At 39.1% G+C, this 24,320-nt stretch overlaps 1 protein-coding gene across 20 annotated transcripts in view; it reads left to right on the top strand.

Annotated features, from left to right (window-relative positions):
- Positions 1 to 3,318: 3,318 nt before the first annotated feature.
- lrrfip1a (leucine rich repeat (in FLII) interacting protein 1a) overlaps positions 3,319 to 24,320 on the top strand; it is a 48,712-nt gene continuing 27,710 nt past the window's right edge. For 8 of the 20 annotated variants that reach the window (XM_057852009.1, XM_057852008.1, XM_057852002.1 and 5 more), the window contains exons 1-6: positions 3,319 to 3,783; positions 18,410 to 18,496; positions 22,870 to 22,887; positions 22,965 to 23,036; positions 23,690 to 23,737; positions 24,027 to 24,077. In XM_057852009.1, coding sequence (XP_057707992.1) covers positions 3,694 to 3,783; positions 18,410 to 18,496; positions 22,870 to 22,887; positions 22,965 to 23,036; positions 23,690 to 23,737; positions 24,027 to 24,077 — 366 coding nt within the window. In that variant the 5' untranslated portion in view covers positions 3,319 to 3,693. Of the gene's footprint in view, positions 3,784 to 18,409; positions 18,497 to 20,367; positions 22,888 to 22,964; positions 23,037 to 23,689; positions 23,738 to 24,026; positions 24,078 to 24,320 lie in introns of those variants that run through there. The other 12 variants (XM_057852004.1, XM_057851998.1, XM_057851997.1 and 9 more) reach the window with 5 other exon arrangements.

Raw genomic sequence — 24,320 nt, 5'->3', positions numbered from 1 at the left:
TTCCACTAGTTCCTGTGAATAGCAGGGATCTGCTGTATTCTAAAACAACCATTTCATTATTATATTTCCTATTAAAGACACAAATGAATTGTGACCTTATGAACTGTGTTCTGGTCTTTTACTGTATTACATTTTGGGCACCATCAAGAGTATTTGTATGTGATGGTGAAATGAGCCATATTGCCGAAAGAGAATTCAGAGGAAGACAAGGAAGAGGTGGAGGAAGAAAATGATCTGGAATTCTTCACATGCAGAAAGCATTTATACGGGAAAGGCTGAATAGTACCAAAAAGTGAGAAGAGACTGTACTTGTTCTTATTCTGCTACTACAAGTAGCTTTTGGCTACACATAAAGAAAACAATGAACAGTCCTGTCCATTGTCCCACCCACATGCTATTGACTTGTGGTGGGATGTAACGAAGTAAAAGTACTTTGTTACTGTACTTAAGTACATTTTTGTGTATTTGTTCTTCTGTACAAATATGGTGGTACTTTTTACTTTTAGGTCACTACATTTTACAGCACGAATCTGTACTTTTTACTCCACTACTTTTCAACTTTTCACCTGCGTTAAATGTTACTTTTTTTGTTTTTCTCTCATTGTGAATTGATTGTTTCATTTTTATGCCTCCAGCGCAATCAGTAGGCCCCGTGTAAGTACATCATTATTAAGCACTCGAGGGAGCAACGGGAGTACAAGCAAGATCAGGCAGGTGAACAAGATATTGACCAATAAAAAACCCAAATTAGAGCAGCGCACCTTCAAATGTGCTGCACACTATTGTACAGTAGGTGGGGGTATGGACCTGATAGTTGCTTGTAATCCGCCATTAAGATACGTTTAGGAGGTTTTTGAGCTTTTAAAGCTTCAGTTTACAGTGCATTCAATTTTATTACCTATTTCCATTCTGCAGGGCTATATAATATGTTTGTATTTAGAATATAAAACATATACAGTATATCGCATTTTTGCATTGGGAGAAATACTTTTACTTGAGTACATTTTTTCTTACATACTTGTACTTTTACTTAAGTAATTTTTTGCCCCTCTAGCTTTACTTTTACTTAAGTACAAAAAATAGTGATTACTTCATCCACCACTGTTCATTTCATACCTTTGCTCAGAGCAAACGTTGTCATCAAAGTGTGATGTGACCTTGCACCAAGGTTGGGAAATTAAAGCAAATTAAAATAATGTTTAGTACCACTGTCTACTACTATGATAATAATTAGCACTGCAACTGCAAACTACAACTTAGGTCTTCAACTACTACTACAACTTCAGATACTTCCTCCCACTATAATTACTGTGGCAAGTACTATGTCATACTACTTCTATACACTATTACTATGACTGTTTATATTACAACTTATACTTTAACTGCTACATTCCACTATCACCACATACTACTACTTCTGATATTAATTAACTATCACCAACACTCCTTTTATGACTACTACTACTATTAGAACAACTACTAATACTACGTATTACTACTATGACCACTAGTAATAGTCTATAGTACTTAACACTACTACCACTTCAACTACTATTACTACTTGTACAGCAATGTACTCCTACAACTACTCATATTACCCGTAATTTTCGCACTATAAGGTGCACCTGACTATAGGCCGCCACCCACCAAATTTGACGCGAAAACAACATTTGTATTATGGGATATTTACACCAAAAGATATTAACCGGTAACACTTTATTGGACAGTGGCATCATACGACTGTCATAAGACCAATTCAACCACCATGAAGCTTTGAACCAATTGGCTGCGAAGCTTCATTGCTTCAAGAAGCCTCATTTGGCCATCACTGCTCCCTTGGGTGAGACAGTCAACCTTTGCTGTCAACACTGTTGTCGTCCAACATGCCTCCTAGCATGCACTGTAGTGCAACACATGTAAATAACAATCAATAATCATGTTCGGTGCTATTTCTTCAGTTACTTTTCCAGTTTTTTTTTTTCATTAATTGCTGGTTATGGTATTTGGTAACACTTTATTTGACAGTGGCGCCATAAGACTGTAATTAGACAATCATAATTACGAAATTATACTGACATGATCATTCATGAATGCTTATAACAGATGTAATTTAGTGTTATCTGACAAATTATCTCATTTTTGAATGGACGTAAAAGATCCGAGCTGGACAGAAATGGATTAGTGACATAATTTGCCGGATGACACTTAATGACATCTGTCATAAGCATTCAGTAATGACCATGGTAGTGTCATCTCATAATTGTGACAGTCTTATGTCAGTCTTATGACACCTCTGTCAAACAAAGTGTTACCTATTAACCCAAATAACTACTATTCACAACTATTGCTATTGTCACTATTAACACTGACACTTTAGCAAAAATACTTGGGTTTGAAGTAAACAAATTATTATTTAATTAATTTCATTTTCAGAGTTTGAAATAATTGCGCAACTTAAATGACTAACTTTAGTGGAGCCATCACTAGTCCTCTCCGCTATCTAAAGAATTTGGTGTGTATTTACGTGGATATATTTTTTTATGACAATCACTGGCGAACATGTTTAGACAAATAAGGAATGCGGTACTTGAATTCATCTTAAAACAATCAGACGTGCTCGTAAACAGCCCCACATTGCTCAAAGTCTGTGTAATGTTCCTGCTTGACACACATTGGTACGGCGTTGTATTTTTTTTTTTTTTTTTTTTGCTTGCACTTGCACAACATAGACACTTGAGGGCAACATTGTCTTGAAATACTGACTGGCTAGAACCGCAATTATGCTACATGTTTCTGCCGTCTAATATGATAAATAATTATGCTTCTATCTTTTTTATTATGCATAAGTTTCGTTAACACTGTCAGGAAGCTCTCATTTTTACGGTTTTAGGGTTGTGTTCCTTTAAGAAGAGCATTTCTTATTTTAGAAGTCGGTGGTTGTGGGCTTTAAAAATAGAAGTCGGCGCTGCATTTAGAGACCGTGTGAAATCTCAGAACATCTGAATGTCTACCAATTGTAACTCAATAGCAATTTATCATATACAGAAGTACGCGAGGGCAGCACACGTGAAGTATCTTGTTAAATTCACTAGGAGGCTCTAACCTATTTAGAACGCAAACCTAACTAACAGACACGAGTGTAAAACATGAAAAATAGTCTTTTAGCAACGTTACTCGACTGTGTTTAGTTAATCAAGTGACGGTGAGTGTAACCTTCGACGATTTCTCCATTTTCCCACGTCCCTTGAAGGCGGCGTGATTGAATGACAACCAATGGTGACAACTTGGAGGTGAAGTTCGTTCCCCCGCCCCCCACCCGGGTGAAGTTCTACTTACTTCACAACTCAGTTTATGAAATTTTTGTTTCAATGTTTTCGTTTTAAGATAATAGCACGGGTTCAATCTGTGTACCGTGTAGGTTGTAGATCAGTGGAAAGCAAAATGCCTTCCCACGTGGGAAAGATGCGGACATTTTAAATGTGGATACCGACACAGGAAGACGGAACAACGGATGTGACCGCGACAGACACCGTCGACACGTTTTTGTTTTTATCTCTTCGCCTGAAGTTGACGCGTTGGGCGATTAGTTGAGCCTTACCCGGGGTATCTTCTTTTGTTGGTGGGCGCGAGCGAGCAAACCCCCAGACACAACGCGTCTTGTGTGTTCGGAGAAGTCCTCCCGTGGGTTCAAACATGGGCACCCAGGGCACAGGACGTAAAAGAAACAGCAAGAAAGAGAAATCCACAGCAGAGGACGATGCCCTCAATCTCATTGCCAGAGAGGTGAGTCACAGTTGTCCACAAAAAAGTAGTTAGACAGCCTGATACAAGGCTTAACAATCATGACAAAAAACAGACACACTGGGTTTATATCATATTGAGTGGGGGAAAAAAACATTTTATTGCCTTATGTATTGTGTTTCAAACTTTAACTTCGCCAGTCTCTAAAGTATGTTGCCTTCAAAGTTCCTCACAGAACACATTCTGATTGACAGCCATTGTTTCGACTCAATTCAGGTTAATGGGATATGAAAATCTATCCCCTCGGTATTTAAGTGAAAATTAACTATTTGTTTTGGTAAGCCCATAACCAGAACGAGTGACCAAATTGTTTGTATTGTACCATGTGAACACCCACAAAGTAAAGTATGAGAGAGTGATAAAATGTTCTTGGCCAGAGGTCAAGAACCTATGGCTCACGAGCCATATCTGGCTCTTTTGAGGAGAGCATGTGGCTCTCTGCCAACCCGTAATCTTAAATGTGGAACCGGCTGCCTCGCTTAACATAAATGAGCTGTGATGAGCTGATGGCACATTCACACATTGATCTTGGACATTTCAAACATACGTCTCAATGAAGTGCTTCCATTCGGTGTCCATTGGTGGTCCTCCCGTCGCGGATTGCATGGATATGGGTATTACAGAGCTCACCTTGCGCGTTAAGTCTCCGCTCAGCCAGCCGCACGGCTATAAAGTATAGTATAGGATTATTGAAAAAATGCGTAGGGGAAAATTAAACTAAAGGTGAACTGCGTCATGCCCCAAGTAGTGTTGTATCGGTCGCGAACGATTCGTTCTTTTTGAACGAATTGTTTGGGTGAACGAGACCGAACTAATCACCATCTGCACTGATTCGTTCTATGAAGTTGGTGGCGCTTGTTCGCTGCGTGGGAGGGCGTTGAGCAAGCGGCAGCGTCTTCTGACATCGCACACGACCAATCAGACGCCAGCCTCATCGCGGGCAGGGGAGGGAGCGGAAACAGAATCATGGCGTATGTCACTCATTTCCACGTGTGGCCAATAAGCAGCCAGCGTGCAGGCAGGGGGGAAAGACTGAGTTTTGTCACTTCCCGTTCAGTGATTCGGTCCTCCGGTTCCTGACCTAGCTTGCTGCTAACTTGACTTTCCAGTAATGACTATGCGGTGAACGAGTCATAAAATGAAAGGAAACGACTTTGTCACATATTTGTTAACGTGGAGCCTATCAAATGCTGCTCAAAAAGACAAAAACACCACACAAATCTAGCGAGCATGGTTTAGTGTTCTACTTTTCTCAACAGACTCGGGACTGTGCCTATGACGATATACTATCAAATTTACAGTAATTTAAAACACGCGTAGCTGCGAGGCAAGCAAAACCTGAGCTGCGGTCGCGTGACGGCAGTGAAGCGGGCAGAGAACTGTCACTATATGGAGGCTTCATGGCAGCGATATGTACCTCATATGTGCACAGAAAAAAAATAATATTTAGTATGATCACCATAATACTGATTTGCAATGAAACTGTATATACATGTCAATTTTTTCCAAGTGTTTTTTTTTTTTTCGTGTCAGAGGGTGTCGGTTGGTTTTGACAAATTATGTCAATCCGTCCATCATGTGCTACTCAAGCGCCCCAAAAACAAAGCGCGCGGACACGGGAGATGTCGCAATATGTCTACATTTTTCTTAACAGACTAATGAGAGTAGAAAGGCGAAATCATAAAGCAAACAATTATTTCTCGTCAGCATTTGACGATCTGAGATGCGGGGACGACAGGGGAGCTGACCGGATTATTTTATTTATTAATACCAGTGCAAAAATTCAAAACGATCATCTTAATAATAAAAAACAAAAATACAACAGAGCGAGAGGTTAATATGATGTGTTGGCCGTTCCATAATTAGAAATTAAACTTTCGATTTATTTTTATTTTCGTGACAGCAGGCATGCCGCGTTGGCTGTTAGCAGCAGCATTGTATATGTGAGCAAGATCATGCTAAAGAAAGTCCGTGCGCCCCCGACCCCAAACCCCGACTTCCCCCTCAAAAGGAAAATGTTTAACCGTGTCCTAATTCGAAATGCAAGCACGAGCCATGACTTTGAGCCCATAGAACTAGGACAGACGACGCGGAAGTTCTCCCTCGCTTTTGCAGCAGCCGGAGGGAGACGAGGCTGTCTCTGAAAGCAGAATGATATCGCCTGTCACTCATTTCTGAAACTACGACGAGTGGTCAATGTGCAAGAGAGGGAGGGACCAAGCAATGTCACTTCCCGTTCAGTTATACTGCGAAGCGGTCTTTGGTGATTCGTTCGGCAACGTCACTTCCCGTTCACTAACCGAACGATTCATTTGGGTGGGGAGGGAGATGAGGGGGGCGAACGATTCGTTGAACGATTCGTTTGAACGAATCGTTTTACTGAACGAACCGGAATGGATTCGTTTACTCAAGTGAACGACAGATCCCGTCACTAGCCCCAAGTCACACAGGCGGATGATCATTTTCACTTTCATTGCTTTTCGCCTGTCAAATTGTTGCCACTTCGACCAGAGACTCACGAAACAGCTGCCTTGAGAGGCTCCACCTATCTCGGCCACTGTGATGCACACGTCCACCTGGTTGTGGTTTCCAATTCCAGGAAATATATGCAACGCCAATCGATGTTTCTATTTTTTTTTTTTTTTGCCATTTGGTGAGTGCGCAACTGAGCAACGATTGTAACATCTCAAGTGACGATGTTAGCCTTTTGTTGTTTTCTGTTTTTATCACTCACAACTTGGCAACTATATAATATAGATATATACTGTATACATATGTACAGTATGTATATATAAATATATATATATATATACACACACACACCAGTGGATAGAAAAGCCAAAAATTTTAGTCAAGATTAGCGTTACTTCGAAATAACATTACTCAAGTGAGACTATAAGTAGTCATCCAAAAAATGTACACTAATACAAGTAAAAAAAAAAGTACTCTGTGAAAAGAATACTCAAGTAATGAGTAACTGCTTACATTTTTGGGGGACTTTTTTTTTTAAACAATGGTATTTTTTTCACAGCACAAAGTTATCGATATGAACTGTTGTTATAATGATACTGTACAATAACCCGTTACATAACCACATAAAGCCAAAGAAATTAAAAAAACAAAAATAATGGAATGGAATTTTGGCGAGAAAAAAAAAAAAGAAATTAGCGTTATTCATCCAAAGAGCATGAGTGCCATCTAGTAGGGGAAATAGTTCCTAGTTTGAATAGTTCCTTTATTGTTCCTATTATGAAATTAAAAGGATCATATCTCCAGTTTGCCGTTGTCAATCGGTGCCAAATAAAAACCGGGAGGGTAAAATCCACGCTTTTGAGTCGTGTTGAGGGCGGCGCCCTATATCAAATACTTCATTTTTACAGTGCTTTAAAGACTCCACGTGAATGAACAGGCTGGCGTGATCGTAGAACGGCAAGCTTGCGTCTGATTGGTATAATGGAGTCATGTGATTATTGTTGCGACGTCTCATTAGTGAAATTGGTAGATCTACTCTTGGCATCACTGGCAAAAAAATCTAATATGTAGAATAAAGAGGAAAAATGTGTGTGTGCAGCCCAACGTAGGCAAGAGTCGTGTTTCTTCACAAATTTGCTCAAGTAAAAGTAAAAAGTATGGCTTCGTAAAGTACTCTTAGAATTATGTTTTTTTCAAAAACCTACTCAAATGTAAAAGCGTACATATAACAGAGGTGGGTAGTAACGCGTTATACACACACACAGACATACTCTGTATGGTTCTCGTAAATTCACATTTTTAAATATGTTGGGTGTTTTGGCTCTCTCAGTCAAAATGGTTTCCGACCACTGTTCTAGGCAGTAGGTTTATTCATAAAAAATTAAAAACAATTCTGCTCATGTTTGTGCTTATCTGCAATAAAAAAAAAAAGATCATTTGCAAATGTAGCTTGTGTATCAATTTAGACGAGGAGAAATGTTGTCATACCTTGCTTTTACAGCTTCGAAATATCATTTAACATTAGAATTGATCAATTTAAGCAGCAATGTGGGATGTAAACGTCTGGTGCCACCAGTTATGTAAATGATGTTCCTGTTAATGGGAAAAACACGTGTACGAGCTTGCAGCAAAACTAGATTGGTAACCACAGTCATGCAAGACTGTATTTGGCACAATTTGCAAGCAGCTGTTTTTAAACAAGTGCTAAATGCAGGTTGAGGCAGGCTATTTGGGTGCTATCTTAAATCTGATGAGTTGTATGTGGTGTCATTTGATCTACTTATAGGTGAGGTGACGATGGTGCATACGTCAGTCACTCATTGTTTCCACAATGTTGGTGACATCACCGACACCTAAGGTGGTGTCCTCTCTAGAGATGCTTGGGACAAGTGCACTTTTGCCATTAAAAGGGATGTTTGGGAGTTTTGACATCAGGCTTAATCTTTGAGTTAATGAGGGTTTAAGTAGTCGATGGAGTTGATTTCAACAAACTACGTGTATTTAATTATTTGTTAGCTTCAGGGCTCCGGAGTGGCTAACCTAGCGCGAGTCAATAGCATACCGCACGTAACACGTCACCTTTGCTCATTAATATTCATGATGTCAGCAACTATTGCTAGGGGGTCAAACTCGGCGTTTGTCCCTAATGCTATATACTTGTAAATATAAATAGTGTACGAACGAGACGTTTACTGAGGTAAGGCTACCAATTCTGTCCGAAAATTATGTTGCTGGTGCCAAATTCACTGCTAAAGATGTGGAGGAACATGCCCAGATAGCAGACCGACATTGAAAAGATGTTGGATCAACATTCCGCTGTTGATCTTATATCGTTGAATCAACGTCACTTTTGCACCCTCAATTAATTTTGTTTAAACGTTGAAATTCTTACAAATTTAAACGTAATTTCGATTATTGATAATATTGGAACAACGCTAAATCGATGTCATGTTTTCAACCAAAACGCCCGCTCATCCATAACTCAATGACTTTTCAATCATATCTCCCAGTCAATCATAAATCATCTATTTGTCAACATTAGTTATTCAACTATAAAATAATGTTAACCCAACCATCGCCTGACATACCATAGAACAACGTTGTTTCAACTTCACTTGACGACGAAAATTTCGATGTCAACTGATGATTTTGATAGAATATCAACGTTTAGTCAATGTCGGTCTGCTATCTGAGAACAAATGTTCAGTTAAAGAGATGGCTTGAGTGTCGAGGGCTGAACAAGACTGGGAAAAGAGCCGACCTGATCCAGAGGTAACTTTTTTTATCGACACCTTTTTCCTGTGTGCATTGCCTTATGACACTGACGATGACATTCTCCTGTTTCAACAAGCTATCCTTTACCACCATATGCCCTGTCTTTCTTATATATTATATTCTCTGTTTGTCTTGCGTCTGTAACCGTTCTTGGGGGTAATTTATATTTTTTTGTGTATAAAGGTGAATGGCTTAACTTTTCTGCCATTAAACTGGTCTTTTGGAAGTCCGCACATGTTGATCCATTGTTCACATTTTTTCCCTCTGAGTTTTTGGCTTCGGGAAATGTATGAAAAAAAAACATCCCTTATATGTGGACGGTCGTAATGTCTCGAGTCGTTTATACAAGTTCCATAGCAGCATTGTTTACTTTGCATGTTCATTTTTGAAAGATTACCGGCAGAAAACAAGCAGTACTAGCATTGGTTGTATGCGAGCATGCTTCTATGTTGACCTCCTTCCGGTTTACGATGGTGATGTCACGCAGTCATGCGGTCTAAAAATAGCATTTGTGCGGTGCGCTATTGAGCCTATTTACCATGCCAATAAAAAAACAACATATGCACACATGAAAGTCATCAATGACCATGCAATCAATAGTGTTGGCTATGTTTTCAGGATAAAGTTATTAAAACTCACCATTGCATGTCAATAATTGCTTTATGAACAGCAACATTTGTAATCCAGAAGCTATGCAGAGGAGCAGGGTGAAGTGATATCACATTGTTTTTTTTTTTCACCGTTGAGTTTTTATGTCGTAGCCAGCAGCAACTAACCAGTTGATATTGTTCCTCGTTCTTATTAGGGCTGCAGCTATCGATTATTTTATTATTACACCTCAAACGGTGTACAAAATAAAAAAATAAGAATCTAGGTACAACAAAAGAACAATTGGCTAACTTGTATAGTAAAAGTCTGCGAGCTTAAATGCTATAAAATACTAACTTTTTTGTATTTATACAATGTTCTAAACCAGTGGTGTCCAAACTATTCCACATAGGACCACAGTGGGTGCTGGATTTCATTCCTACAAAACAAGATGACATTTTTTCACCAATCTGGTGTCTCACAAGTGTAATCAGTTGATTGCAGTCAGGTGCTGCTTGTTTTAGCACAAACTGCATCGGTTAAACTGTCTGTGCTCGATTGGTAGGAACAAAAACCAGGACCCACAGCGGCACTTGCGGACAGGTTTGGACACCCATGTTCTAAACAAAAGGTTCAGACACATATTCCTACAAAAATTGGCTAAATCTACCTTTAAACTAAAGTACGAATGCATGAACAAAAACATTAGCTCAAACAAAAACTTAGCTTATGTTGGTCTTAACAGGGAGCAAATGGATTCAGCCATGTGAATGAGGCAGACTACAGGGCAGTGTATCCACCCAAATCAATAAAATAAAGGCAAACACTTTCAAAACAAACCATTACAACGCCACTTTAATTAAACAAATACTCGAAGCAGCTAAATTTGATTTTGAATATTTTTTTCGAATCGAATACTCGAGTTAATCGATTAATTGTTGCAGCACTAGTTCTTATAGGAAATTTGTGGAAACTGTCCTTTGCCCAGTTCTTCTGTCTGTTTCCACAGCCTCTTGACTATGTTGGATCTGTTCGTAGATCTGTATCGTTTTTTATTGGCTTGCTAAGTACGTTCCATTGACTCTCGCTAGCTTAGCCACTCCGGAGCCCTGAAACTAAGAAACAACTTACAAACTGTGCCGAATTTGTTGAAATCAACTCCACCAACTGGTTAAACCCCTGCTAACTCGAAGGTTAAGCCTAATGTCAAAAATTCTGAACTTCCGCTTTAAGATTGTACATGTGATTTGTCTTCTAGCTAGTTTTTTGCAGTAAATACTGAACTTCAGAGCACGATGAAATAATATAATAACTGGAAATAATACAGTGAAAATGTCTTTGCCTTTTCCTGGCATTTTTCATGTCTCCTGAGAACTGCAGAAACACTTTGTTTTGACTTTTAAGTGGCAGAAAAGTCAAGTCTCCTCACTTGTGGCAAACTGGGTGGTGCACCAACCACCCTGGTGAGTTGGTCTGTGCCACTAAAGAGTTTAAAAATAGCATCCTGAAAAGATCAGCTGTCGTAACACCCTGGTTTTGAAGGAGCTCTGTATGGGAGGGGGTTGGCGGGGAAAACTATACCAGCTGCTTTAAAATCTTTTATATTATTGTGCACTTTAAACCTAGCGTCCATGTTGTTTCCCTGAAACTTTTGACTTGTAAAGTCATTTTACAAATAAGTAAATTACCGGTAGCTCCAATTACATCAATTAACACCAAATTTATCTAACGTGAATGGAATCTAACTGGATGATGCTTATTTGATTTTACGAGGCCATTTTAGAGTTTGTTTGGTTATAATCTGCATTTGCTGGGCAATGATTACCTCAGTTAATGTTGAAAAAAATTGCCCCATGATCAATGGAAAGTTCAATTGACGCGGTCAGTCTTTCTTTCATTAACAGGTACATGAAAAGGTTTAAGTAATTCCATGAGTTTGTCCAAAATCAACCCCAGTTAAAAGCTGTTATCCTGGACAGATTGGCTAAACTGCCAAGCTTTTTTTTTTTTTTTTTCCTCGCATTGTCACTTGGACAAAAGCTAGTGCCAAATATGGACATTTAAGGTGTAAGGCTATGTTATGTATAAGAGAGCTCATTCTTCGCAGCCAGCAGCTTTAATAAATGGATTTTAACGGTGGAAAGTGTAAGTCATATGGGTGTAAAATGCTCAAACTTACATAGAAAATGCATTGTTTTTAGCCTTGGAAAGTCCAGTAAACTTGGAAAAGAAGCGGACTATGAGCCGCTACTTTTTTCCCCTCATTTTGAATCTTAGTCCAGTGTGGCTTATACCGTAATTTCCCGAATATAACGTGCACTTTTTTCCCCCAAAATCAACTTGTAAAATCATGGTGCGCATTATAAACGGGTACATGGATGGAGACAGAAATATATATATATAAACCGATTTTTTTTTTTTTTATTGACACGGCCACGTTGTGTTGAAGAAACGTATGCAGCGATCCGTTGCCGACCATTACGGTACGTGACGTCACCATTTTGTTTCGGTAATACTTAACTCTGATCGGCCGAATGATTTCGTCTGTGTTAAATTCTGCTTTTTTCACTCTTCATAAAGCACAGAATTTAGTTTCTTGAACTCATTTGAGTCAACGTTTACTGCAGCTCCGCAACTCGGACCATAACAAACGTAACAACACAGACTTCCTGTGTGTGTCCATCAACTATGTCCGTCCCTCGGGAAACTCAAACCCAAATAGCAATAGTTCCTATTGTTACTGTCGTGTCTGTTTTATCTTGTCTTGGGGAAAAAAAACTAGAATACTTCGAGTGCCATGATCAATGTTTTATTTCTTGCTTTCAATGAACTTAAATGCCGACAGTCCGGCTATAATGTGGCGCTCTTTTGTCTAGCCTCAGCGGCCCTCTGGCTCATATACAATCACAACATAGATATGACAATACAGCAGCATGGATCCAACAGTGCCACAACATAGAACAACATAACATAGAATACCAGTATGTCACAGTGTCGACAGCGATAAGCTCTCTCGGATTTCCGACTTACGTTCTCATGATCAAACGAGCAAGTTATACAGCAGCCTTTAAAAGAAAAGTCACATCTGTTTTGTTTTTTCCTAGATTCTGGTAAGTGGGAGAAGTTGTCAAATCATATTATTACCGTAAATATTGTCAGTTTATGGTAATGTTTTGAACTACCAATGTGCTATGCTTGTGCTGTGTTTCACCAGTCAATAAAATGACATTTCTGTATCTGTACACGAGCTCTGTTTTCTTGTATTCTTCTATTTATTGGTGCTAAAATTAGGGTGCGCGTTATAAACGGGTACAATAATTTTCCCTAGATTATACGATTAAATTTGGGGTGCGCATTATACACGGGTGCACCTTATATTCGGGAAATTACGGTATATTGATTTATTTGGGTTAATAGGTAACATTTTGCTTGACAGCAATATCATAAGACTGTTATAAGACCGTCATAACACTGTCATGGGCATTAATGAATGCTTATGACAGATGTCTTAAAGTGTCATTCGACAACTCCATTTATGTCCAGCTCGGATCTTTTACATCCATTCATAAGTGAGATAATTTGCCGGATGACAGTCTTATTACACCACTGTCAAATAAGGTGTTACCAAATACCATAACTAGCAATTAATGAAAGAAATGGAACAGTAACTGAAGAAATAATTCTCACAGAACATGAATTTTGATATTTACATATGTTGCGCTGCAATGCATGCTAAGAGGCATGTTGGACAATAGCAGTGTTGACAGCAAATGTTGACTGTCTCCCCCAAGGGAGCAGTGATGGCCAACTGAGGCTTCTTGAAGCAATGAAGCTTCGCAGTCAATTGGTTCAAAGCTTCATGGTGGTTCATTTGATCGTATGATGCCGGCTGTCAAATATAGTGTTACCGTTTAATACCTTTTGGTCTAATTATCACATAATACAGTGTGGACGGCTGCAGCTTATTGTCATATGCGGCTTTTCTGTGAACAAATGCATTTTCGTGTCAAATTTGGTGGGTAGCGGCTTATAGTCAGGTGCGCCTTATACTCCCAAAATTACAGTACACAATATCAAGTGCTTGTTTGAGAAAACGCAGGTAGGATTATAATGCCAAGTTGTACACACCGTCTCATTGAGGAAACTAAATTGTGTGTGTTGAGACTGTGAGGTGTGGATTAGTCTGGAGGTGTTTGGTGGTGACGATAGCAAGAACACTCATGTACAGTATGTAGAGAACATGCCACAGAATACGAGTTCTCCTTACAAATAATGCTAATCATTATTGTGAGCGATAATTAGAGGTCACGAACACATTCTAATAGTATTTTGAAACTGTAACATTTTATCCAGCAGGAAGCAATGGCAAACATGTTCCTACTAGTCTATTTCCTCACTCGTGTTGTTCTAAGTTGGCCAGAACCGTTTCTCCTTAAAAGGATGTAGTCAATTTTGTGTTCACTTCCTCCTGATGACATCATCACTTCAGATTGTTATCTCAAACTGCTTCCTGTTTATTTGCCCAAGCCAGGTCTCACCCGCAGTTTGAGGAAATGGATGGTAGTCAGCACAGTTTAGGTGTTTAGACTTACTATTACAGTGATGGTGGTTGTGCTACTGGCAGCATAAGTGTATGACAAAATGTTAATTTGTTGATTGTTATTTGTTAACGCATGCGATCTGTAGTTAGACTTAGAGGCAACAATTGCACATCATGACCTCTACATGACTGACATGTAATTCAAATAACTTAAATGTTTAGTCTGTACTTTTGTTTTGTACTGTATTTCTTCATTGGGACATGTTAGCTGTGGCACTGTTTATTTTAGTCCCGCTGACCTGATGTAGCCTGCACGTTTGCTGATTGCAGGGGTGAAAGTTCCACAGCTGTTCCCATGTTTGTGATGTGGTCTTGTTAAATAAAATGCATCTATCTCCATTTCCTAGAAAAAACTTTGACAGAAAAAGTGTTTATAGGACCATAGATCAGAGAATAAAAATTAGATTTACCATGTAGTAAATCGGGGGTTCAGGAAATAATGTAAATGCATAGTCACATTTATGGGGGGAAAAAAAAGAAGTCATATTCTGTGCAGTTGTAACAGTCTTTGAAATCTTGATGTGGTCCAAAATGGTACCTTTTACTTGATTTGCCCGTTAGAGGACTTATTCAAAGTGGGCTGAATTAGATCCATTAGTCCATTTAGGTCAATATAAATAGCTGAAATGGAAGCAAAAAAAAAATTGCAGTGCCATGTCTTCAACCTAGTCACATAATTAACTCATGAGGTGGCTTCCCTCTGTGCTCCCGAGAAGAGTCACTCATTTACAGTAACATTAATTATGCCATGGTGCTATTGATAAATAAGGAACGCATGTATATTTCTGTTAAGCCATTGCTTCTCAGTTATTTTCTGTTCCACCCCCATCAGGAATAAGGAAAAGTTTCATGCCCGTCAACTCTCTGCCACCATTGTAAATAGTATTATTCGACTATAAAATTATTAGTACATCTCGCATAACATTGCGTGCTTGTTAACATTAAAGAAAAAAAAGTATTATTGATCAAAGTATAATATCATTAACATAGTTGTTTGTTTGTAACAGAAAAGACAAAGCGCATCAGTTTGCCTGAATTTTAAAAAAAGGTACATTTCTTTTTTACCATTTGATACTGAAAAATAAAATTTAATTAAACAAATAAATAATAATACATTAAAATTGATTAGCAACATTAACTCAAAGCACAGTATGCCAATTCATTTGACTGAAAAAACTAAAATTAATAAAACTAAAACGACAATGTAATTAGACAGAGGGACAGTTTTTATTCTTTCAGCACTTGTATCGTCCAGCATAACCGAGACCATGTCTAATGCTGCAGTGCAGGCGGTATCAGCTCCTTAGCTGTGGTGTGGGGTTTTTTGCACTGAGCAACTTGGTTTTCCCCCGTATATGATGCTAACATTGCTCGCTGGTTAACTGATATAACACTCACAAAGTGAGATGATAGTTGTCAGCATTTGGAATGTTTTCGCTGAAAAAAATCAAGCTGCTTGTCACAGTGATTGGGGTCTAATGTCTCTAGGTGACATCCTAATTGATTTGGCTTCATCATCTTAGCTTTCAGGAATCATCTCCAACATCCTTGTCAAATATTTTTTCATGGCGCTGCTAAAGGGTTTGATCAAAGCACTTCATATCTCCTGCTCTTTGCTGTGTGCTCTTATTTGGTGCAAAAATATTGCGCACTCTGAAAATGAGAGCACCACTGCCACCCACTGAGTGGATGTGCAAGTGCACGTACAGTTTATCCTAGTACGGCAAAAAGTGTGTTCCCCGAGGTCACATGCGCCTCCCCCAGCATCGCATTGTGCCCCATTATTTGAGAAGGACTAAGTTAGGCTAACAGACAAGCTTTAAGGTATGTTACAAATCAGTATTAGTTAAGGGTGTAACGTACATGTATTTGTATTGAACCGTTTCGGTACGTGGTGCTCGGTTCAGAACGGAGGCGTACCGAACGAGTTTGTGACGTAATGTAACCCTTACTTTTTGAGGCTGTGAGTCGATCGGGTTACAGTTTCTTTGTGTAGATTATATTTACTCCGTCTTACTCTGTACTATAATGAGGACCAACACGGTAGGGCAGTATAACCCAGAAACGTCAACGGCGCAACAACGTGGCCGCCGCGAGAACGCAGTGAAACGCGGGCGTTAAAGTCAATCAGCCAATGCACACCAGTTGCAGTGCGTCCGCGTGTTAGACGCGTCCCAGAAGCGGCTCAACCAAACACACGCGAAAAGAACGGCAGAGTTTATTATTTGACGCGAGACGCGACCCTCCTGCCTCAGTACTACTACCAGTAGCTAGGATCGGGCAGACCGGAAGTCACTTGTGTAAAAATACTGTGGATCCGGTCGATTTTCAAACTAATATTCAATCGTAACCCACTTTTTGAGTCCATCAGATCTCGAGTGGTAGATCGGGGCACAGTTGACTTGTTTTTGTTGATTTACTGCTGTCTTCTCTGCTATAATAATAACTAACACGGCCCCGTGTTCAATGCAAAACCCTCCTACCACAACAAAACAAGTAGGAATTAATATTCACATAGGAACTAAAGTTATACAACATAAAATATACAATATAAATGAATGCTACATCCCATTTGTAAAATATAAACCCAAAATAAAATAAATAATAGCCCATTTAAATAAAATACATTAAAATGAGCTAAAACACCTGTAATTAAATAATAAGAATAATACACAGATCCTGCTTACACAATTAAATTTATGAATTTCTGTGTGGTGCTTTAACTTGAGAAAATCCACCAATAAAGCTTTTGAAAACCGTTCATAAGAAAAATGATTCATTGAGGCATTTCATTTCTAAAATACATGTTAAAATCTCTGTCAATGGGATTGCTTTTCTCCTTAGCACAAGACTTCTTTTTTTCTTCTTTCTTTCAGAAAGAAAGCTGAACAATACGCGGGGTCTGAAAGGCAAATTGTTGTTGGATTATCTTTAAATACCTGCTAATTTTTGAGCAGAATTCTAGCTTTGTATAGGCTAATGTTCCTATTGTTGAAAGCACAAAGGTGTGTAAAAAACAACTCGCAAATTTATATTTTGCATTTTGTTTTCTTACTGTACCGAAAATGAACCGAACCGTGACCTCAAAACCGAAGGTACGTACCGAAACGAGATTTTTGTGTACCGTTAAACCCCTAGTATTAGTTGTCTTAGTAGTACTTGTTTACACTGTATGCATATTTGTTTGATATTTTATGATTCGGGGGTGAAATGCTTGTTACAATCCTGGAACCCATGTTGGGTGGGTATATCCGGGCATAGTTCACTAACAAAATGAGTTGACATTCAGAAGAAAACCTCTTTCATCACCATTTACCGCCAGTCATGACACATTGCCTTGCTTTGTGTTACATGTGGCGCGGCACACCCCACCATTTTCCTTAGTTACAGTACATTAAGAAGCAGCGATATTTTGCAAATGTGCAGGCTTAGCTACAATGGAATGTTACAGTATATTACGTGCTTATGTGTCAGTTATCTGAAGTTAACACTGATAAATTTAATCTCCGCATCTGACACCAGCTTTGACATGACGCTGGTTGTGTCATTTCACACTTGATAGGTGGGCAGGCACCCAAGAGACCCAACTATAAGGATAAAGTAATAAAAAACTACAAATATATTTTCTTAAAAGTGTTCTCCTTAAAATGTAAAGACAAAATCTACAGTATTAGCGTGTTTTTTTTGCTGGTAAGAGGAACCCTTGTTCTGTACTTTTGTGTTCCGTTACTTAGTCATGCTGGCTGATATTAAGGAAATGCATTAGTGCAAAAAAGGAGGGGTGGTTGTGCCCCTGCCTAGAGGCAAACAAGATCTAGCTATACACATCTACCACAATGGTCGAGGAAGGAAACGCTTACACATTCTGTGGCGCACACACAAGACACGGTTGGAGAAGTCCTTTTAAGGAAAAGGCCCTTCGTTCGATTCCTTGCCGAGTGGACCTACAGCCATGTTCTATAAACAGTAACATAAATACATCTACAATTCTCTGCTGTTTAGCGATTAAAGACACAACATTGGAGACCCACTAGTGATATTATAGTATGGTACTGTTGTAAAAAGCTCAATGACGATTGACCACTTGTTACTTGCTTGTCTTTTTCATTTGTCTAAATCCAGTCTAAGCATTTAAAAAGTATTGTCTGTTCTTTCCTCCTTCCCCACTACCAGGCTGAGGCCCGACTGGCAGCAAAGAGGGCAGCGAGGGCAGAAGCCAGAGAGATTCGCATGCGGGAACTTGAGAGGCAACAAAAAGAGGTAAAAGAATAAAAATACAATTGGCTTGTAATTTGGCTTCATCTTTTAGTAAAAAAAAAAAAAAAAAGATAGAAAATGATTGCAATTACAAATGCTTTGGTAGTAATATCTTCATTCATTTTGCTTGCAATGAAAAAACACAAAATAAAATGGGAAAAAAATTAAATCATCATTTTACACAAAACTCCAAAAATGGGCCGGACAAAAGTATTTGCACCCTCAGCCTAATACTTGGTAGCACAACCTTTAGACAAAATAACTGCGAACAACCGCTTACGGTATCCACCAATGAGTTTCCTGCAATGTTCTGCTGGAATTTTAGACCATTCTTCTGTGGCCAACTGCTACAGGTCTCTGAGATTTGAAGGGTGCCTTCTCCAAACTGCCATTTTCAGATCTCTCCACAGGTGTTCTATGGGATTCAGGTCTGGGCTCATTGCTGGCCAATTTAGATGTCTCCAGTGCTTTCTCTCAAACTGTTTTCTCGTGCTTATGAAGTGTGTTTTAGATCATTGTCTTGCTGGAAGACCCACGACCTCTGAGGGATACCCAGCTTTCTCACACGGCACAATTTGTTGGTAGTCTTCAGACTTCATAATGCCATGCACACGGACAAGCAGTCCAGTGCCAGAGGTAGCAAAGCAACCCCAAAACATCAGGGAACCTCCGTCATGTTTGACTGTGGGGACAGTGTTCTTTTCTTTGAACGCCTCGTTTTTTTCCCCCTGGAAACTCTATGTTGATGCTTTTTTCCCAAAAAGCTCTACTTTTGTCTCATCTGACCAGAAAACATTCTCCCAAAACGTTTTTGGTTTTCTCAGGTAAGTTTTGGCAAACTCCAGCCTGGTTTTTTTTTTTTGTCTCTGGGTCAAAATTCCCTTTTAAAGATGTAGAAGAACATACAAATGTTCAGTTAAAGAGATGGCTTGAATGTCGAGGGCTGAAAAAGACTGGATTAGATCGGCTCTTTTTCAAAAAGAGCCGATCTAATCCAGCGGTAGCTTTTTTATCGACACCTTTTTCTTGCGTGCATTGCCTTATGCCACTGACAATGACATTGTCCTGTTTCAACACTCTATCCTTTACCACCATATGCCTTGTCTTTCTTATATATTATATCCTCTGGTTGTCTTACTTCTCTGACCGTTCTTGTGGGCAATTTACATTGCTATTTTTGTGTAGCGATCGGTTTGATGCTACTCAGTGACAGCAAACACAGTTTTATTTTTTTCATTAATAAGAAATCTTAATGCTATAATTTATTTACACTTCCCCCTTACTAAAGTTATATTTTAAAACAGAAAAGGTAACAACAGTGGCAGTCAGATAGATACCATTTTATTTTTTTTCAGGGTCATTCATTGTCAGAGAGAAGCAGCACGGCAAAACGCCTCGCTAAAAATAAGTAAAACTATCAAAATGGCTTACCTCTTCGTCCTCTGTAGGACCATGCCCCCCAACAAAATGTTTACTGCATATTAAATGTGAATGGCTTCACCTTGCTGGCGTTAAACTGGTCTTTTGGATGTCCGTGCAAGTTGATACATTCTTCACATTTTTTCCTTCAAGTTTTTGGTTTCGGTAAACGTATGAAGAAAACATCCTTCATATGTCATAAAGTGTGGAGTCGTTTCTAAAAGTTCGATAGCAGCGGCGTTTACCCGGCATGTTCTTTTTTTAAAGATTACTGGAGAAAATAAGCAGAAATAACAAGGATTGTATGCGAGGTCGTGCCTATAATGACCCACTTAAGCATTACCATGGCGATGTCACGGTCTAAAAATAGCATTCGTGCGGTATGCTATTTGGTGAAATGTTCGCTAAAACTTTTTTTTTTGGGGGGGGGGGGGGGGGGTTACGCTAACATTGGATGCAAATCTAGCTAAGTGAATGTTTCTGAGGTGAGAATTTATTCATTCTTTTTTTTTATTTCATTTTGATATGGAATAAGAAAAATCCCACAAATGTGATTGGCCTGAATATGTATTCAAAGACAGACCTTTGTGATAGGTCTCAGTATCAGTATTATTAAACAGTGTTTTTTTTGTTTTTTTTATTATTTATAAAAGGTAGTCTATATAGATGCAAACTTTAAGGTAATTCCTTTCATCTACACAACATCTGTTTGTGTGTGCATCAATGATTACATTCTAATTTCTGCTTACATTCTTCACTGGTTGTTTTTGTTGTTCGTTTTCCGCTTTAACGTGTCTGATCTGTACCACGGGGGACTTTTTCTAGGTCCCTATTATTAGCGTCAAGTAATCTATATGCAGACGGACCTCCGAACCCCCCCACCCCGCTACGACTTTAATATAAAGAGTTATAGCCTTTGCTGCTGCAAAGGTGTTAAAATCTTGTAAATAGGACCTCTGCCTTTTTGTTGTAGCGAATCCCAAGTGTACTCAATGTAGTCTTTTATAAACTTGCATTCAGTCAAATCCCAGGTGCTGAAGTCATATGCACAGGATTACTGACCATTGTTGAGTGTGTATGTGTGTGTGTGTCCATTAAATCCTTTAACTCAGTTCTAAAGTAGCTTAGCAGGTTGTGCTCCTTGGTCCAAGCAGCAGTGCTGCCCTCAGTTTATGTTGTTGACTTGAGTAATGGGGCTCCTGCACACTAACCACCAATTGCTTGAAGACCTGGACCCTATAGCAAATGGATTATTGATTCTCACTTGGATTTAGATTGGTTTCTTGTATCCCTTTTGGATTTAAATTGCCACGTTTGCTTACTGTTGCGCTTTATCGGATTGGTTCTTACCTACTGACTGCTGAAGAATGTGGTCTATGCTGTTACCCTGATGTCTACAAAAACGGCCGGGGGTCTCCTCGCTGGGAGGAGACTTAGAGCGGCCTTCACGAAGCGTCTTCGGAGCCCCCCTGTCAAAAAGGGCAGCACGGTGAGTTAAATAGTGGAGGTGCAAACATGATAAGCTGATTGTGCAACTCATGCCATGAATGGGTTTATGCATGCACTTGGCTTTCGAGCTAATTAGTGTCCAGACAAAGATAAGCAATAGTTTTGTCTGAGTTTCTGTTGAGCTTGAGGATCATGTCATCCTGTCTCCAAATTTAGAAACTGACAAAAGCAACAAAATAGAAGGCGAACCGAAGCAGGGATGATTTGATAGGTTTCAGGATTCTAGACAAAACAGCACTTTTACCTGTCCTAAGTTGTATCAAGAACACGTAAAACCACATTGAAACTATTGAACTGCTGAAACACTGAAACTGGGTGCCTGCTGACCCTATCATGTTCCCCATATTATTTGTGTATCATGGTGCGACAGTCTAAAAAATTAAAGACTCTGACCTTCGCCACCAAAATGGCTGATTCGGGAGAAACACATACTTGAGCTGAGATTTGCTGCAGTAACTCATCAGTGCGCACTTGACTTACCATAACCAAGCCAGAACATTGAATTCATGAGGGCATTTGTGCTGTCGAGGGGACCGTTAATGAGGTCGTGAAAGGGGTAAGTGACAAATCTGATTCTGAAAGCCAGAATTAAAACGCAGTCAATCCTTTTATTGGGCAAGCATACAGTACAACACAGACAGTGTTAGTAAATCTGGATTTAAGTGTGGAAATGACAGATGAAAGGGAAGCAGCACACAGGATGAATTTTAAAGCCACGAATGTAACTGCAATAAAATCAAAGCAAAGACTTTATTTTATTCATTTAGAAAACAAATCAAATGCAACATCATGACTTGGGTTGAAGTGACAATCTGCAGGTTGGAGTGGAAAAAGTGGCTTAGTTTAGCTTAGCATAGGCGATCAACTTTGGTCCTGCTACACTAAGCTTCCTTTCCCTTCAGGGTTCCTGGCTACAAGCCATGTGGAACAAATAGATTTCAAATTATTCTAATGCGTGGCACAAGTGTAAAGTTGCCATTTCTTTTTCTGCCAATGTCGTTGCATCTCTGTGACACCACTTGGAAAAGAGGAATTTTTGTGCAAATAATTGTTGCTTTTTTTTTTTTTTTTTTTTTAGAACAAGTGCAACCAGTCACACAGTTCTAAGAATAACATCAATGTTGACATTTTGGATCGGAATTAGCCCCCTAACATTATCGGTTTTCTTTTTCGTAGGAGATTCTTTTAGCTAATTAAATGAAAAAAATCATAGCTACAGTGGTAGGCTATGTCATACCGTTATAAACCCACACTAACGCAGCGGGCCAGGATTTCATCTTTCTCCTGTTCATTCATCATTTGTTTCTTTTATGTTTCTTGTTACCTGACTCCAATTGCTGATTCTTTTGTTATTTTCTTACTGGGTTTCTTTTGCATAATTTCTATTTCCACTCTTTGACATGTTCCAATTTCCTTCTCCTCTTTCCCTGGTTGCTGTTGGTCTGCAGATCTTTCAGGTGCAGAAGGTACGCATGTTACTTAAATGTGTGCTTCGAGCAAGTGGCAATTGATGAGCTGTTTCATAACTTGATTTTCTTTTTAGAAATATTACGGCTTGAATACCAAATCAGATGACAGATCAGACAGCAAATGGGGAGATATTGAGCAATGGATGGTACCGTTTTTGTACTGTAACATTATTTTATTTCCACTAACATCTATGCCCATTGTGTGCATCCATATTAGTTTTGCGTTTTGGCATTTACAGTCTGGATTTTTCGTTGTTTATGTTCCCCCTTACAAGATAACCGATCGTAATGAATCAAAGCTTGATCCTCTGTAAAAATCCTCTTAGGAGAGCAGGGTTGACTATTTGGCTTCCAGTCAGCATGGCCATCTGCCCTTTCGGTGTGAACTGTATGGGATTTGCAGTATCTAATATCTCATGTAATGACTTAGTTTAAATTTCACCAGGAACATTTAATGACTGTATGTTGACTTTGATTTGAACAACTACTAACGATGACTAAAGAGTGGTTAACCTTTCGGAATCAGGTTGAGTCACCTGGTAAAGTAACAACAAATGTGCTTTCTTAATTGAGTGAATTAACCACAACTACAACAAAAAGTACTTTTGTTTTGGGATTTGTCTGCTGCATATAGCGCCTAACAAACGTGTTCGACCCCTGTCACAAAGAGATAATCCAGCATCATCGAGTGCTTTAATGTGAAGTCTTTCAAATCTACCTCCATCTACTGTGTGTCTTTGTTGTGTTTTCTCCTTCACTCTTGTTCTCTTCATCACCCTGCCTGCCTTCCTCCATGCAGGAAGACAGTGAGCGATACTCACGGTCACGGCCATCACAGCCACACACGGTTTGTAGTGCTCCCTCTTGTTTCAGTCTGAGAAGTGTGTTTCATGTTTTGTTGAAATAGGGAATTTTTTAATAACGAAAATATTTCACTGTTTTGTGAATGAGTTTCACATATTGAACTGAACTACTAAAATAGACATAGTTCTACAGAATACAGGTGTTGCTTACCATATCTGGTTTCCATATCTCCACCAAGTAACAACTATATGCTCCCACCTCATGATGGCTGTCATCGTGAAAAGGTTCTCAATCCTGACCTTCCTTTAAAATCCGTCTCCTTTCTCGCACAGCTTTCGGATGAAGATGACCGGATGTCTGTGGGAAGCAGAGGGAGCCTCAGGGTCAGTATCACCGTGCTTTCAACAAATCTAAAATCCTTGTGCGATGTATTTGCCTGTTTTAATGTTTATGGTGAAGTCCAGATTTTTTTATTTGAAAATGTAAAAAAATTCTCTTGCACTGCGGCACAAAACTGAGTCACTGAGACTACATATTTTAGGGAAAATGGACCTTTGAAATCCATTGATACAAATGCCTTAAGCGAGCCATTGTATATTTTGACACTGGGTGATGTAATTGTTTGG

Source organism: Corythoichthys intestinalis, chromosome 12 (genome assembly GCF_030265065.1).
Source record: "Corythoichthys intestinalis isolate RoL2023-P3 chromosome 12, ASM3026506v1, whole genome shotgun sequence".
Lineage (NCBI taxonomy): Eukaryota > Metazoa > Chordata > Actinopteri > Syngnathiformes > Syngnathidae > Corythoichthys > Corythoichthys intestinalis.
Note: the sequence above shows the minus strand (reverse complement) of the source record. Positions and strands in the feature narration are given on the sequence as shown.